Source organism: Trichechus manatus, unplaced genomic scaffold (assembly GCF_000243295.1).
Source record: "Trichechus manatus latirostris isolate Lorelei unplaced genomic scaffold, TriManLat1.0 scaffold00170, whole genome shotgun sequence".
In the NCBI taxonomy this organism is placed as follows: domain Eukaryota; kingdom Metazoa; phylum Chordata; class Mammalia; order Sirenia; family Trichechidae; genus Trichechus; species Trichechus manatus.
The window spans coordinates 5,029,942-5,046,977 of record NW_004444106.1 but is presented as its reverse complement, the minus strand read 5'-3'; the positions used below and the strand labels follow the sequence as shown (position 1 = coordinate 5,046,977).

Below are 17,036 nucleotides of genomic sequence, written 5' to 3'. Positions count from 1 at the left end.
TTGTCCCCTTCTGCCTTCTGGCCCTTGTCACTGGACTCCTGTACCTTGTTAGTCTCATTTGGTTTTACGGGGCTGTCCACTCCCAGGCTGAACAGTGAACCTCGGAGGTAACTTCACCATTGAGCTAAAAGGGTGTCTGGGGGCCATACTCTCGGGGTTTCTCCAGTCTCCTTTAGGTCAGTAAATCTGGTCTTTTTTTTGTGAGTTAGAATTATGCTCTACATCCTTCTCCAGCTCTGTCCAGAACCCTCTGTTGTGATCCTGGTCAGAGCAGTCAGTGGTGGTAGCCGGGCACCATCTAGCTGTACTGGACTCAGTCTGGTGGAGGCCTTGGTAGCTGTGGACAATTAGTCCTTCGGACTAATCTTTTCCTTGTATCCTGTTCTCTTCATTCTCCCTTGCTCCCAAAGGGAACCAATTTATATTTTATGGCTTACATTACAGTTTTATATTTGCACCCTTCTACTCGCTATGAGTAGGAATTGACAGCAACAGGCTTGGTTTTTTTTTTTTAACTCCCTTTCACAACATGAGAGGGTGGCACAAATGGTTAAGCACTCTGTTAACTGAAAGGTTGGTGGTTCAAATCCACCCAGAGGTGCCACAGAAGAAAACCCATTACCCACTGCCATCAAGTCGATTCTGACTCACACCAATCCTTTAAGACACAGTAGAACTGCCCCATAGTTTCCAAGGCTGTATATCTTTATGTAAGCAGACTGTCACATCTTTCTCCCGCTGAGTCGATTTCAACCACCGACTCTTCGGTTAAAAGCCAAGCACTTAACCATTGTGCCACCAGGGCTCCTTTCCTCAGGCCTGGTGATTTACTTACGAAAAACCAGGTATTGAAAATCTTATGTGGTTGCTCAAGGGCAATGGTTTGTTTTTAACATTTTTTTACTCCTTTTCAACAGGTTTGGTGGTTGTTTTTTTTTTAAACTCCTTTTCACAATTTAAGAGCGGATATACACTGAGCATACCTTCTTATTCTTGACTTTAGCAGGAAGGCCTCTAGCGTTTCACAATTAAGATCCTCCCGTATTATTATTTTTAATGAGGCAATGCTACCCATTTCATCTGGTCATCCGCGACATCTCTGGGGAAGATAAAGGATATGAAGACTCTCAAACTGATTCACAAACGTGTCTGCTGACTGAGCAGCAACCCACTCTGGGAGAGCATCAAGCCTCCTAAATTCAACTTAGTACATTTTACACATGAAGAAAGGAAGACCCACAGAACTGAGGGGACCTGCTCCAACGAACACAGGGAGCCTGTGGGAGTTCGAGTCACTTGTCCCGAAGTCCAAATATCTTTGGCTACATGGAGAAGTTTGGGAGTCCGGATAAATCCACCGAACCTTTTTTATTGTATCCAACATACAGATGTTTATTTTCATACAGATGAATATCTTAGGGGACTCTCGAAAGAGAAAATAAATCACAAAAGGCCGCAAGGATGGATGAGGCAGTCACCGTCTGGACAACTACATTTGCAACAGTCCCAGGAGGGAGCCCCGCACCCATGCATCCTTGGAAGAGGTTCCCGTTCGAGTTCGGGGCGACGGAACACCCGGAGGTGTTCTGCAGGCACAGAGTCGGGAGGTCCAGATGTGGGGGTACTGGACCGTTTAGTTAAAGCTGTTCCGTTTGGCACCCCGAGAAGGACGGATGATACATCCTGGAGTCTAAGAAGGCAGAGAAAACCTGCCTGCCAAAGAAGCCATACCAAAGGTCTTAAAAAGAGACTGGTCCTGATGAGCACCCGTAGGCATTCAACGTGCCTCAGCTCTGGGCTTAGGGGCAGTACCAAGGTTTCGCGGGGCGGAAGCCAGGAAGTGGGAAGCTGGGGGCGGAGCGGAGGAAATGACACTAACGGGAGCGCCAATTGGGTGTGGCTGGGGCTGATCTCTCCGCCCTCTTGGGTAAAGGCTAACGGTTTCCGGTAGCGGCATCTGGGAGAGGAGGGGGAGAGTCTGCGTCCCACCATCCTTAGCCCCCGACCGTGCGACTCTGCACCCCCGTAGCAAGGCCAAGATGATGGGCTGTGGCGAGGCAGAGCTGGAGTCAGCGGAAGAGGCCGTGGCGGCCCCGGGGCCACCCCCCGAGCCTCGAGTCTCGGAGCCTCGAGCCCCAGTGCCCGAGCCGGGTCTGGACCTGAGCCTGAGCCCGCAGCCCGAGAGCCCCGAGCCTCCTAACTGCACCCCCGGGCGGCGGAAGGGGCGGGCGAACCGGCGGGGCGGGGCTCGGAAAGGGAGGCAGGTGAGCTGGGAGTAAGGTGTTGGCCCCAGCCAGCCGACGACACCGCGCTCACCTTTTCACTGCCCTGCGCTCTGCTCCCAGGTCCGATTCCGCCTGGCGCCGACCTCTCCCAGTCGGTCCGAGCCGCTGCCGGCGGCCGCTGTACCAAGCGAGAAGCTCGCGGCGCCGCAGGAGCTGGAGGCGCCCGCGCTTCAGAGTACCCTGGCCTTGGGCCTCGAGCTGCAGGCCGCGCGGGCCGCTGCTGGGAGCCAATTTGATGCCGCCAAGGCCGTGGAGGAACAGCTGAGAAAGTCGTTCCAGACCCGCTGCGGCCTGGAGGAGAGCGTAGCCGAGGGTGAGGACGGGCTACAGACGGCCAGCCGGGAGTGGGGGTGACGGGCGCCGCTCACCTCCGCCCCCTCTACGGTCTTAGGGCTGAACGTGCCGCGTTCCAAGCGGCTCTTCCGGGACCTGGTGAGCCTGCAGGTGCCCGAGGAAAAGGTTCTGAACGCAGCGCTGAGAGAGAAATTGGCGTTCTTGCCGCCGCAGGCCCGAGTCCCGCCCCCAAAGGTGAGGGACCCGGGCTCCGGCTTCCAGTCTCTCCTCCCTTCCCCCTGCCGCGGCTTCTGCCTCCTCCCAAGCGTGTAACCTTACTTTGGGTTCCAACTTCAACAGGAGCCCCCTGGGGCCGGGCCAGACATGACCATCCTCTGTGACCCAGAAACATTATTTTATGAATCTCCACACCTGACCCTCGAAGGCTTGCCTCCTCTCCGGCTTCAACTCCGGCCCCGGCCTTCAGAGGATACTTTCCTCATGCATCGGACACTGAGGCGATGGGAAGCTTAGACCTGGAAGATCCCTGGATGCAAGTTCGTATTTTTGTGTTAAAACTTTTTTTTTCCAGAATAAAGTGGTTTTGTTAACAAATGAACACTTTTTGGCATCCCTAAGATGGGGCTAACACTCCAGGGGCTGGAACACTAAGCCTCAGGTTGAAAGCTGCTTGGAAGTTCAATTTTTGGTCCTCTTTTTAGGAGACTGGTAAAGGGATGGCAAGTGGAAAACACCGTCCAATCAGGGATTTAAATACCCTCCTCTCCTCACCCAACTGTTTGGTGGGCAAGAAGTCTGGCTGTTAACCAAAAGGTTGACGGCTTGAACCCACCCAGAGGTGCTCAGAAGAAAAGCCTGGCGATCTACTTCTGAAAGATCACCATTGAAAACTTCAGAGTGTAGTTCTCCTCTGACACACATGGCTGCACCATAAGTCAGAATCGACTCTATGACAACTGGTTTCGTTTTTACCACCCTAGTTGCCTCTTCCCCTGACATCAGTCACAGCTGCCACCCCTTTCTGCTTTGGATGACACTATGTTCTGTTCATTCCTTTGCACCGCTTATTTCTGATCATTTTAACATCTGCATCTTAGCCCACTTCAGGGAGGCCTTTCCCTAATTGCTCGTCTTAAAGAGATGTAAGGCAGCTGCTTGTACTGAGTTACTGAAATGATCTTTGCCTTTACCTTTAAGGACCTTGTCTGTCTTGTTTACACCTGACCCACCGAGTGCTCAGTATTTGTTCTATGATTGTGCAGCGACATTTGACAAGCCACTGAAGAGTATCACCTTATTGTCTATCTGGTTCCCCAATCCCAAAACGGGGAGTGGGTGGGTGGTCCTAGAGCAAGTTAGTGGCTCTGGTCCAAAGTGCCTTTTTCTAGCTCCACTCCAACTCCACTGTTAACTCTGTTCCAAGATTAGCCTTCTATCCAAAGCTCCCATCAAACGCTATGTCAGCAGGGGTTTTTTGGGGAGGGAAAATGGAACTTGTTCCTTGAATTTTTACATCATAGTTTGTATTACACCCCTTTTCCTGACTAGGGCTTGTGTATAGATTTGAGTAGCATTCCACAATCTTCCCAACTGCTGGAAAACGTGCTGTCTTCTTAAGACCGTAGTATGAGCAGAGAAAGCACAGGTCCTACTGGGAGGTGCCATTCCCTTTCCCATCACCTAGAAAGTGCCAGAGACAAGTGTGGGGGCCACTGCCTTAAACATCAAGTTTATTGTGCTGTTCTCACATTCAAAACTCAACCCCTCCTCCCAATGGGGGACAGCAGAGGGAAGGATTTTCACAGTACCTGCGTGCCTACCTGCCAATCTTCCCCCTCAAACCCTCAGTCCGTCTATCTGTGGTCCACTGAAATGCAGTTAGGGACGAGGGCCGAGGAGAAATGGGAATCTCTCTCCGTGGGAGAAGAGGAGGAAAGGGCTAGAGAATGTGATAACCCCACCTCCCACACCCTAGGAGAACAGAGGTCAGCAAACAGTCCATGCCATCCAGCCCAGCAGGCTGGGGGTGAGGAAGATGATGGTAACTCCAACACAGCTGGGCTTGCTGCTTAGATGCCAGAGATGTAGGGAGGAGGCTGGGGCAGCAACATAGGAAAAGCTTTCTCTGCAGATCCAAGAAAAGGAAACTATTTTTGGAGCCAGAAAGGAAAGACCTTGGGATACTTTCCTCTTTCCCCAGGTCTTTAGGAGCAGCGGGCAGCTTCTTCACACTTTTTGTTTAAGAGGCCACTTAGTGGCTAGGGGAACGGGCCTTGTGGAACAGGTACACAGGACGCTGGAAACCTGAGGGGAAAGTGTGCAATCAGAAAGGGTTGGCAGGACTTCCCCAGGACTCTATATAGGGTCTGCACCATCTCAGCCAGGACCTGCCTCCCTCCCTGTCCCCCAACAAAACAGGGTAGCCTTACCTTTGGAGGTGTTGTGGGGTGTGGCCACCAGCTCATAGCTGGTGAAGCCCACTTCTGGGGATGTCAGGTAAGAACTGAACTGCTCTGGCTTCAGCTGGATTCGATAGTAGTTCTTATAGATTGTTTCCTAGAAAGGAAGGGGACCACTTCAGCTTGCTGTCTTCTCCCTTGGCCAAGAATGATGCCCACCCAGACAGCCTCTTCACCTTGCCGTTCAGGAAGTCCTTCTCTCTCTGCTTCCTTACTATACTTCGTTTTTATAAGCCTTTCTTGCCTCGAAGGAAGGTTACCATTTCCATCAAACCTAACTTACCGTGAGTGTCTTTCTCTTGCCGTAGGATGACCAGGGTTGGGGCTCAAGGACAAGGATGCCCCCAGGACGTAGGTGCCGGTAGATTCGGCGAAACATGCGCTTCAGCCCCTCATCTCCCCAGTTCAGATGTACCCACTTGGTAAGGCTGAGGCAGAGCACCACATCATACTCGGGTGTTTGGGCCTCTACCAGCTCATCTCGATCCAGCACATAGTTACCCTGAGGACAAAAATTGGGGGTGAGGTTAACAGATGGAGTAAAAGAATCACTGCCCCCATACAACCCACTCTGCAGCTTCTAAGACAGAAAGTTCCGCAGCTGCATTTTAGCCCCTGGTCGCAATCTTCTCTGACACGCCTCAGAAAAACTCCCATTTGGTGCCCTCGACTCTTGTTTTCCCTTTAACACTTTCCTGCCCCGGATTCCTACTAGTGGTAATCCAAAGAAACAAAAAGGGAGCCAGGGTCAATTTGCAGAGAGAGAATGCCAGAGTTCTCCCCAGACCCTATCCAGTACTTATTCCCACCCTACAAACCTTAAGCAGAGTGACTCAATGTTATGCAAGAATACCTAACCCAGGTTTGAAAAGGAGACCTTCCCTGTAGTTAGGGTTGGCAAAGCTTCAGGCCCATCCTTTCCTTTCTCCCAGAGAAATGAAGAGCCATCCTTAGGAAACCTGGGAAGTCCATTCTTCCAGGCTTAACCCAACACAGTGCCAACTATTCCTGCAAACAGCCCAACTGGAGCGTTTGATGGGGGCTATGTGCAGTCGGGGGATAGGCCCTCTGCAAAAGACCATATTCTGCCTTCTCCTGAAGTGGAGTCGCTGACTGTTCCCACTATCTACGGTCCACATGGTGTTGATCTAAGGCCAAGCCACTTGGGTTCCTGACCACTGACACTCTTCAAGCAACTCTAAGGAAACAGAAGCAGCTGATACAAACTTGGTCAGAAACTGTAAATATTAGTTTGCCGCTATCCTAAATCCTGTCACCCCCTCCCCAAAAATGCCATGTGACACCCACGCCTTCATGCCCCTTCAGCATGTCTGTGGACAAGTTTACATCTTGATCAAATCCCCTAGTAAACCTTGAGACCAGAAAAATTAGATGGTGTCCAGCTACCTCCACTGACCATTCTGACTGGGGTCACAATAGATTGTCCTGGTTAGAATGGGAGAAAAATGTATAACAAAACTCAAATTCTTAAAAAAGTCCAGACTAATGGACCAGTTGAGACGAGACAACTCTGCAACTACTGCACTAAGACATTCTTTAAACCTTGAATGAAAAAACTATCCCGAGATCATCGATTAGCGAAATAGCAAGTGACACACAAATTATATTACCTGTAGGATCGGTACTCTACTAAAAAAAATCTGTATGAGACCTAAAGGTCAACATTTACTGTAAAGCAAAGATGAGAAGTTAAGGGAGGCAGGGAAACTAGAGTACTGGAAATGGAAGAACACAGAGAACGTTGACACGTTGTGAAAAACGTAACTAATGTCACTGAACACTTTGTGTGGAAACTGTCAAATGGGAACCTCACTTGCTGTGTAAACTTTAACCAAAAACACATTTTTTAAAAAAAAAAAAGCCCTTAGTGAGCAGTAGCTGCAGCCCCCAAGGGAGGCTGGATTAGCCCAGCCTGGGAGCAGAGCAAAAGGAGTCAACCACTGTCCTGGGAAAGAGAACTGCAGTCATGAGAAAGGACCCCAGGATTGAAGCTCCAAAGTTAGAGATCCCACCTTTCCCAGGTTATAGGTCGGGAAACACCCAGTGGAGGCACTCACTCGTCAATTCAGACCCTTCTCTTGATCTGGTTCTCTCCTAGTGAGGAGTTAATGCACTTAAGACCCTCTTACCGTGACGAAGACAACATTGTTGGGGAAGACTGATGTGTCCGCTCCATCCAGGGGCACTTGGGGTGCAGCAATGGGACCTCGGCTGGCTGTTAGCGAGGCTGGAAAGCAGCTTCTCTTCCGGATGGTGGCGGTCCCTTCCCCACCCTCTGCCCCTGGGTCCCCCTCAGGAGTCTGGGATGGGAGACGCAGCTCCTCTGATAAGTAGTGTCGGATGTTCTGGCGGGCAGAATGGATGAGCCGGGCATCGATATCCAGGCCCACCATGCGTGATGGGCCCCACTTGCAGGCAATGCTCAGGGTAAGATGGCCCACATTGCAGCCCAGATCTAGGACATCCCGGCCCCGAAACCACTCAGGCTTCAACACCCGAAGGCGCCCATCCTCACAAGAAGGATTGCGATACCCATAGTATTTGCAGTAATTCCCGTACTGGAACTTGCGCTGTTGCTTTTTGAAGCCTGCTGCAGGGAGAGGATGGTGGTGGTAGCGGCCTCCCCCACTCCCTCGGCCTTTTTCCTTGGGACCCTGGCCTCCACCCCTGGCCCCTGTCTCCGACTTGCTGGAAGTCCTGCGACGTTTGCGATGTCGAGAGGAGGAAGACGTGGGTGCAGGGGTAACTGAGGCAGCTGGAGGGACTGAAAGTGAGCCCGTGGAACCCTGTAGGGCAGTTGGAAGGGGAGACACCACCTCATCCCTGCAGTTGATGGCTGTGTTGAGTTCATAAGGCTGAGGGGCATCCCGGTTCTGGCCTCTATGCCGCTGCTGCTGCTGCTGCTGCGTGGCACCCTCCCCATGAAGTGAAGGAGTGAGGGGGGCTGGGGACAGCATGGAGGAGTGGCTATCATTCCCTCCAGCTGCCTGCTGCTGCTGATGGTGCTGTCCCCGGTGTCTATGCCGCTTCCGACCAGTCTTGAGTGGTGAAGCAAGAACTACTTGGGCCTCATCAGTGCAAGTATTGAGACTGAGTGGGTCAGTAATATCTTTGGGGATGAGGATCTCCACCGGATCACGCCCCTTGGCCGGAAGTGGGGATGATTTAGGGGTCTCTGCATTGAGTGCGCGGCTCACTTCCTCATCCAGAAGACTATTCAGGTTCAGTGGATCAAAGATATTGCCCCCCAGGAGGAAGTTGGACGGTAATAAAGAGTCACAGTCCGAATTAACTCGCCTGCGCCTCTTGAAGGCCGGATGTTTGAAGCCTCCACCACCTCCCCCCACATTACAACTATTTCTCCTCTTGCCTCCACCTCCCCCAGGGGGCCTGTGGGGCTGGTAGCCATTACGAGGTCGAGGAGGGGCAGGGGGGCACAGCTCTGTTCCACCCCCTCCTCGTCGCTCCTCCCCCACCTCCGGCGGAGCGGTTCGCCCCTGGGGATCCGACAAGCTGGCCTCCCCATGCGACAGCGCCTGGGGGCCGCCCCCTCGTTGCTGCTGCGACTGGCCACCCCGAGGGGTGGATGCAGCCCCGGGGCTTTCCCTGCCGTCCCCAGATGCCGGGACCCCAGCCGAGTGTACGCGAGGGCCCGGCTCGCGTTCCGTCCGGCCGCGAAGCTGCCCGGAGGCGTCCTCTCGGTGCGATTGCACCGTGGGGCCGCCCCCTCCGCTCGACTCATCTTTGAGCGGCGGCGGCGGGGCCGGCACCAGAAACGGCTCCTTCTCCGCCGCCATCTCGATCATTTCCAACCCTTACTCCGTCCCGGCCGAAAGCAACGAGGGGGATCAGGGGGCTTAACCCCCCTTCCTAGACCCTGCTCCCTTCCCCCCTTCCCCGGGTGCGCACGCAGCTCTGCTCTTCTCGCCTAGTGTCGCTCCAAGTGCCCCCCCAGCGCGTCCCCCTCGCCCGCGAGACCAAAACAAGATGCCCGCGAGACCCGACACTTGAGAAATCAACCGCGCTTGCGCCGACCCCTTTCTCCTCCACCACTACCACTTAATCGCGAGCGCGCACTACTTAAGCGCGTTCCTCTGGCCCCAAAATCACGCATGCGCACTCCGCCACCACCCTAGTTGCGCGCGCATCTGAGTACGAACCAACTTAACGGCTCCAGGGAGTTTAAATAGTCTCCCCCTCAGCCCCCCAAAAACCCACCACCCCAAACTGACACCCTACTTCCCTTCGCAGCTATGTCCGTCCCTACTGATATCCTTTGTCTCTGCCGCGCGATCCCACCCACCGTAGGCGGGGGCCGGGGAGCTGGTGTAAAAAGGTCTCCTTCGCACACGACCCTTGTTCCTGAGGAATGAGTCTCGGCGGTCTCCGCCCGGCTCTAAACCCAACAACCTCCCCACCCCGCCTCCTTCCTCCCCCTAGTGGGAAGCGCCTGCGCACACCCTTTTGGGCTTGCGCGGGTAGATACGGCACGTGCTGGAGACGACAACCCGCCCACCGTCCTATGGGCGGGGACTATTACGTCGCTTCCTCAGGTTTGAGACACGCAGCGTGCGCAGAGGGACTCCGAGAGGCGTGACTTCCTAAGAAAAGGGGCGGGCTCATGAATTATTCATGACTAGTTGCCCCCTTAGCCCATCTACTTAGAAGGGCTTTTGAGGGAGCCAAGGAGGGAACCTAAACGTAGAGGAAGGGAAAGATCGGAGTGTACTGACCGTCTTCCTACGAACTGTTCTCAGTAATATGCAATAGGTCATTTTAACTCACCGCCCCCCCCTCGAAAATATTCTCTGCTGGACTGAAAAACAACCCTAAAACAGCCGAGGTTTTCCAACTTCCTCCTGTGCTGAAATGGCTGAGTAGTTCTCGCTCCTCCGCTTTCCCCCAATCGCGATCACCTAGGTATACCCCGCCCTCCTCTCCGCCTCCACATCCACAGCCGGACACCAACGCCTCCACCCACCACCCGACGCCTGCGCACGAGCCCACCAGCCCGATGCCCACCACAGCCACCAATAGGAGTACACCCACCAACACCAACTCGTACGCAGTCCTTCCCCAACGCACTTTGCGGCTTTTCGCCGCCTTATATAAAAACGTCTGTGGGCGGGGAAGAGGATTCGGCCTGTTTTGGGGTCTCCCCGCATCGGCCAATGGGAAAAAGCTGTTTGACGCTCTTTCCACAGGGTGCTAGGCGGCCCGTTTCCTTTGCCAACAGAGTGCTTGGGGCTGCGGGTCTTGTGGCTGAGAAGAAGAGACAGCGGGACTAAGGATAGTCTCAAAGTGTTAAAATAAGGGTGTGACGGGGCCTAAAAGGAATAGGCATCAGGGAAAGAAAAAGAGGAAGGAAAAGGCAGACTGGGGCAGAGAGAAAAGATAGTAAAAGAAGGATGTGTTTCACGAACAATCAGGCGCTGCTGCCGCCTCCTAAAACAAAGGTGAAGCAATGAGGATTATGGGACTTGTAGTTTTACAGGTTGGAAAACGGCGGAAATCGCGCACAAGCGCAGCACCTGTTTTCAGCTGCGCATGCTCTTTGGCCTCGGGAGCACGCCGCCCGGGGCGGGGGGTGGAGCTTGTTCGCGTCCTCGCGCCTTTTCTTCGTGGCGGGAAAACTGGATCCAGGTTGTAGGGGCTTGCAGAATCGCTGCAAGTGCTCACTCTACTGCTCTCGTTTAGGTCCTCCTCGCTCCAGAAGGTATTAGACTCTTCTTAGGTTGCAGATGAAGTTGCTAGGCGCGGGCGATCCTAGTACCTGTTGTCTGAGGAGAAGCTTTCTCTTCAGGGCGACAACCAACTCTTACCCCTCCTCAGAATCTAACCTCAAACTCACCCCCAACACACAAAGAAAAATACCACAATATAATCGCGGGCAACGACGATCTGAGCGGGAATGAGAATCCTGATACTTCAGCAGTAGGGTTAGCTGAGGAGAAATTCTCTCCTGGTAGGATTCTTGATGTGGAAGAGAGGCTAGAAAGCCACTGTAGTACCTTCTGCGGGGAGTTAAGGATGGCTAACTGTGTGATACCTCCGATCTTAATTGCTGTCCGTAAGAGAAATTGGTGAGGGAAGAGAGCAAAAATATGAATCTCCCAAAGTTCTTGTCTTTGGTTTTTCAAGGGGGGATTAGGCATTTTCTATTTCAAACCTTGACACCTATGTGGGGAGATGGTGCGGGGATCTGGGAGTTCTATGGGCATGTGCTCCTTTAAGAGAAAATAAAACAATGCTAGTTTCAGGTCGGTACCAGTTTAGGAAATGTGGGTCTGTGATGGCAAGAATATGAAAGACGTCAGCAGTCTCCGAAAGGCTCTTTTGGTGTTAAGTGGCCATATCTGTGCTTCCTTGCACTCTCTGAATGAGGAAGTTTTAGTTCACCATTAATTTATAAGATTCTGTACAAGGTTTAGTTCAGGCAGTTACTGTTAGATATGACAGTAAATGTCTTGTTAAATGTATAGTATGAGCAGTAAGGGTAGCTGGAATCTTTATTGTTTCTTTTTCTTTCTTGTTGAAAGTTTTGTTTTAGATCATGCTTCTTGAGCACAAAAAGAGAGAAAAACCAGTACTAGTTATTCAGGCATGAAAGCAAGCAGGAGTCCACATGCCATTAGACATACACGCTGAAGGAAATTGGACTCAGGCTTAAAAGAAGATTTAAATATAGGTTTTTGGTTTTTTTTAAAATATGTTTTTTAGGCTCAGGGAGTGTATGTTAGAGGCCAACTCTAAGGGTTTACTTTTGTCCTTTTAGACCAAGGATTTGAGGAACAATATAAGGAGGGAACAGTTGAATAGTCTGGAAATTTGTGAACACATTCTAAATGGGACAGGGGAAGATTATTGCTTTTTGAGAAATAGTGACAAGACTGAATTATTTAGCTAGATCAGTTCTCAAACTTTTTGGTCTCAGAACCCTTTTGTACCCCTCAAAATCATGGAGGACTCCAGAGAGCTTTTGTTTATATGATTTCTACCTATTCATATTAAAATATTAGAAATTAAAACAGAATATTTAAAAATATTTATTTAATAATTAATTTAAAAATAACAATGATAAACCCATTAACCAAAAAGAAACTAAACCCGTTGCTGTCAAGTCGATTCTAACTCATAGCGACCCTATAGGACAGAGTGGAACTGCCCCATAGGGTTTCCAAGGAGCAACTGGTGGATTCAAACTGCCGACATTTTGGTTAGCAGCCTGAGTTCTTAACCACTGCACCACCAGGGCTCCATAAACCCATTACATGTTACCATAATTAACATATTTAATGAAAAGTATTTTTTCCAAAACAAAAGAAAATTTAGTTTGAAGAATGGCGTTGTTTTATATTTTTGCAAATTATTTTCATGTCTGCCTTATTAGAAGACAGCTGGATTCTCATCTGTTTCTGTATTCAACCTGACATCTTGTTTTGGTTGAAGTATATGAGAAAATCCAGCCTAACACAGATATGTAACTGGAAAAGGGAGGAGACTCCCAGGGGTCTTCGGACCACACTTTGAGAACCGCGGTGCTAGGTGATTTCATTTCAAAATGAATGTGATGATTTTTAGTGTTCTAAGTGAAAGAAAACTGTTTCTATTTTTTAGAGAGCTTCATTCATCTTTCTTTTATTATTTCTGTGTAAATTCTTTCTCCCCCCTTATTCACCCTCCTTTTATATGTTGAGTGGATAAGATTGTGTTTATGAAACTGTCCTGGTTCTTTTACTTTCTTACATAAAGCCTTGTTGGATTTTTTTTTTTCCCCTCTCCTTTTCATCTAAGGTAAGAAAACAAATTAAAACCTCAAATGTTATTCCTGAGTCTAGAGCCCACAGTCATTTTGTATATTTATTAACTGTTTATTTTTTTTCTCTCTCTGAACTAGCTTTTAATATTCGTTATTGTGGAAGAATTTGTCTGAAACAGAGGAGCAGTGTCAGCAAGTGATTCTCTGGCTTTCTATTCTCTATTGATCAGGTTAGAGCTTTTCTTTAAAAGTAATGTTCTTCATCATACCTCCAATCTAGATTAAGGGGTAGTGCAAACAGTTAATGTGCTCAGCTGCTAACCAAAAAGTTGGAGGTTTGAATCTACCCAGAGGTGCCTTGGAAGAAAGGCCTGGCAATTACTTCTGAAAAATCAGCCATTGAAAACCATATGGAGCAAAGGTCTTTTCTGACACACATGGGCTTGCCATGAGTTGGAATTGACTCAAGGGCAACTTTTTTTTTTCAGTACAAGAAACAAAATGTTTATTATAAGGATTCAGAGGAATCTCACAGAGATTAAAGGAAAGGGACTAAAGTGTAGTTGACCTCAAGATAGCAGAGACCAGGGACTGGGAGCCAAAAGTGTACATTCACTCTTATTCTCTCTCATTCTCTCCCTCTTCTCTCTCTTTCTCATCCTTTTTTTCCACCTGCTCCATTCTCCTTTGCAATTTCTCTTTCCCCTTGTACACTTACACATGCATGTATGGCTGCATCTGTTCTGACTCTACATGATCTACCTGACTATACTGTTCTTCATCTGTTGCTGGAGTTCCCAACAATAATAACTCTTCAATTTTGCAAATTGTAAATTCCCAACAAAGCACTCTAATTAACTCTACTCATGTTTTCAATGAGTTGCCCTAAGGTCAGGTATAGACACCCCATCCGATCAGGTAAGGCCACATGGGAGTGAGGTCACGTGGAATCTAACAGGTGACCAGAAGAAGCTGAAATGCCATAAACATTTCTTGTACAGTGAGAAGAAAGATTAGAGAGAGAATAGAGATGAAATAAACAAAACAGCAAACCAGCTGATAAAATGAATCTGCATATATTCTCTATAGTCAACCCTCTATAGATTTTCTAAATCTAGGAAATTGGATGGCCTCAAGGGCAACTTTTTTTTTTCTGTTATACATCACTTCTTATAGATTTACTACATCTTATTAACTCAACAACGATCCATAATTTTATCCATTTGTTTGGGGCTCCAGAAGCACACTTTTGCCTAGATAGGTCTGTACAGGTTTAGATAAGGTTTTGAACCTGAATATTGGGAATTCTTGCGTTTTTAGGTTGATTAAAATACTCTTTTTATTTTACTTAAAGAATTTAGAATTTAAAAAGTCATTTTTTGAAGTGGTAATATATGTATGTTATAAAATGCCAAAGATACATAGGGGTTTCCTTGAAAAGTTAAGTTTCCTTCCGCTCTGCCCATTTCTTGTGTATTCTTCCAGTGATAGTATATGGATATGCAAGCATATTATGTAGATATACATTTAAAAAATCAAATGTTATCATCTCAAGCACTAATTTTCATTTTGCTTTTCTCAGTATAGCTCTTCTAATTTAGATGATCTTCACAGGAACTTCTCATGATCTTTTTTTTTTTTTGTAATTCTGGAGTCCAGGGTAAGATATGTTTGTCATTTGTGGAGGAGCCCTGGTGGCACAGTGGTTAAAGCACCCATGCTAGCCGAAAAGTCAGAGGTTTGAACCCACCCAGCCACTCTACAGGAGAAAGATGTGGCAGTCTGCTTCCATTAAGATTTATAGCTTTGGAAACCCTATGGGGCAGTTCTGCTCTGTGCTATATAGGGTCACTATGAGTCAGAATCAACTTGATGGCAATGGGTTTAGTTTGATTTTTTTGGTCATTTGTGGTCAAATACCTCTTGCAGCCTAATTTTATTCAGCTTCTAGGATTTTATATTTAGGATTATATGGGATTTATATATATAGTTTTATATTATGATATTTAAGATTATATTAAGGAAGGAGACTAATTTGCTACAGTGTTTCTCCCCTAATTTTCTACTTGTCTTTTCTGGAACAAATACTTTTGGGAATTGGTGGTGATGAATTAAGATGGGAATAGTGAGAAAATGTGCTCCTTAATATAAAGGAAAAGTAATTGCTGCAGAACAGCACATCTGAATTATTCACATTTAAAGAAGTATGAAAAGGAATAGAAAAATGGCAAAGGATAATTACTTTTAAAAATATTTTATATTCAGTCATGCTATGGCCATACTAAGTCAAACCCTCAACATCTTTTGAGTTCGTCTTGGGATCTAGAGAGAAATCCTGTACCTGGAACCAAAGGATCCATTTTATGTTGTCTTTAAGTCTCTTTTTGGTGGGAGACAGTAGAGTTGGAGAAGTGAGTTTCCAGTCCAGAGCCTTCAAAATACTCAAAATCAGCAGCATTGATTGAGAAGATCATTGAGAAGAATAGAAGAGTTCTTAGTAGAATTTAGAGACAAAGGTCTGGGATCATCTTGGCTCTACCATGTATTAACATTGAAGCTTTGGGCAAGCCATGTAACCCCTTCTGTAAAAAGAGGTGATGGAACTCTATGACCTGTAGATGCCCTCCTCGAGCTACAATGCTCCTTATAATTGTTAGAAAAATAAGAATGGTTTATATGTTATAAGCCTAAAGAAAACCAGGTGGAAGGACTATAAGAAGTTTAGGTTGATAAAACAAGAGTTATTTATCTTCTAACAGCTGGGTAGAGTTATCAATAGTGGGAAAGTGCAAACTGGAAAAATGTAAATTACTGGAACTTCCCAAGACTCATCTTCGGACCCTGTAGCGCCATGAATGGCTTATAGCTGTGTGGAGCTAGATCTCTTCAGTCTTTGGTGTGGTTTGAGGCTCTCCACTCCCACCTTTCAGTTGCCTATGGCTGTGAGTGGCCTGGTCCTTTTACCCCAGAGTATCTACAAATATCATTTTCTGAGTGTGTTTCCAATGGGTACTTTTAATGCATGCTTTCTGTGTGTGCTGTGATATGAAAATGATTGTGAGGCACTGAATTAGACTACTGGGATGCAGTGTAATATAGTTAATAGCACAAACTTCTAAAGCAGATGGACCCTAGTCCTGGTCATTTATTAGTTACTTAATGTCTCTAAGCTTCAGTATCCCCAAGTGTAAAATGTTGTCTATCCCATAGATTTACTGTGAGAATTAAATGAGATGATATACCGTATTTTTGTCAAATAACGTGCCCACATAAATAACATGCCCACACATATAATACACATAACACGCCTAGGAGAATAATAGGTGAGGGGGTTGCATGGTTGGCACACACACACACACAAAAGTGTAACGTGTGAGTTATTTGTGTAAAATATGCAATGTAAAGGGTAAAGGATATAGTCAGTGCTCAGTAAATGTTAGCTGTTATTGTTAGTCACAATATCAGTAGTAATAATGAAGCATATTGATGTACTATAGAGCATCTGTGAATAGATTACTGCAGATGAATGAATATCAAGTGAAAGTACTAAGTTCTTACTGCTAGTTTCTCTGAGGACCTCTACTGGTTACCAGACATTTCGGAGACATGAATACAGATGGCTAGAATCCAGCACACTGGGAAATTTATTGGACTTGAAGCTCTCAGTAAAGGGAAAATACACATTATAATGTTCTCTGTATGCATAGGGACCTCTGAATTAGTTCAGAGATTTGCCAAATTATTTGTGTTCTAAGTATTTAGGAAAATCGTGTAAAATGAGATCATCCTTCTAAAGAAAATTCCCACTCTTTAACTCTTAGGACTGTCCAAACTCTACTACCATTGCTCTACTACTGCCTATTCATCCATCACTACTACTGCTACTTCCACCTACTTATGAGTGCCTGTGTCACACTGGACATGGTTCTAGGCACTTAAAATACTAAGGATCATTGCTAATTTTTCAAACAGCAACTGTATTCCCTAGCATGTAGTTGGCACTGCTGAAGAGGTAGAAGTCTAGTCTTCCTAGACTAGAAGGCAGAAAATGTAGTTCAGGGATCCCAGGAAAGGAGATCCTGAGTTCCAGAACACAGGGGGAGAAGAAAGTTTAAAATTATGTTTGTTTGTTTTTTTTATTGTACTTTAGCTGAAGGTTTACAGAATAAATAGTTTCTCATTAAACAGTCAGTACACATATTGTTTTATGACATCGGT

The 17,036-nt window shown here is 47.6% G+C and overlaps 3 protein-coding genes across 3 annotated transcripts in view; 2 read left to right on the top strand and 1 right to left on the bottom strand.

Annotated features, from left to right (window-relative positions):
• Positions 1-815: 815 nt before the first annotated feature.
• Positions 816-4,128, top strand: PPP1R35 (protein phosphatase 1 regulatory subunit 35). Its single transcript, XM_004386720.2, has 4 exons — positions 816-2,264; positions 2,346-2,598; positions 2,677-2,813; positions 2,919-4,128. Exons 1-4 carry the CDS (start codon positions 2,040-2,042, stop codon positions 3,090-3,092), a joined length of 789 nt encoding a protein of 262 aa, XP_004386777.1. The 5' UTR covers positions 816-2,039; the 3' UTR covers positions 3,093-4,128.
• Positions 4,129-4,274: 146 nt separating this feature from the next.
• MEPCE (methylphosphate capping enzyme) lies at positions 4,275-9,492 on the bottom strand. Its single transcript, XM_004386719.2, has 4 exons — positions 7,189-9,492; positions 5,322-5,540; positions 5,009-5,135; positions 4,275-4,883 (listed from the first exon to the last, which is right to left on the bottom strand). The coding sequence occupies exons 1-4, from the start codon at positions 8,863-8,865 to the stop codon at positions 4,831-4,833; spliced, it is 2,076 nt and encodes a 691-aa protein (XP_004386776.1). The 5' UTR covers positions 8,866-9,492; the 3' UTR covers positions 4,275-4,830.
• Positions 9,493-10,184: 692 nt separating this feature from the next.
• Positions 10,185-17,036, top strand: part of ZCWPW1 (zinc finger CW-type and PWWP domain containing 1) — a 30,208-nt gene continuing 23,356 nt past the window's right edge. The window contains exons 1-2 of the mRNA XM_023741089.1: positions 10,185-10,775; positions 12,957-13,048. The gene's annotated coding sequence lies outside the window, so the exon portion shown is untranslated. The remainder of the gene's footprint in view (positions 10,776-12,956; positions 13,049-17,036) is intronic.

Coding starts and splice junctions, on each gene's coding strand:
- PPP1R35 (XM_004386720.2), top strand. CDS start 2,040: ATGATGGGCTGTGGCGAGGCAGAGCTGGAGTCAGCGGAAGAGGCCGTG. Junction 2,265..2,345: donor GGGCTCGGAAAGGGAGGCAG/GTGAGCTGGGAG, acceptor CTCTGCTCCCAG/GTCCGATTCCGCCTGGCGCC. Junction 2,599..2,676: donor GGAGGAGAGCGTAGCCGAGG/GTGAGGACGGGC, acceptor CTACGGTCTTAG/GGCTGAACGTGCCGCGTTCC.
- MEPCE (XM_004386719.2), bottom strand. CDS start 8,865: ATGATCGAGATGGCGGCGGAGAAGGAGCCGTTTCTGGTGCCGGCCCCG. Junction 5,136..5,321: donor GCAAGAGAAAGACACTCACG/GTAAGTTAGGTT, acceptor CTTCCTTTCTAG/GAAACAATCTATAAGAACTA. Junction 4,884..5,008: donor ACCCCACAACACCTCCAAAG/GTAAGGCTACCC, acceptor CTTTCCCCTCAG/GTTTCCAGCGTCCTGTGTAC.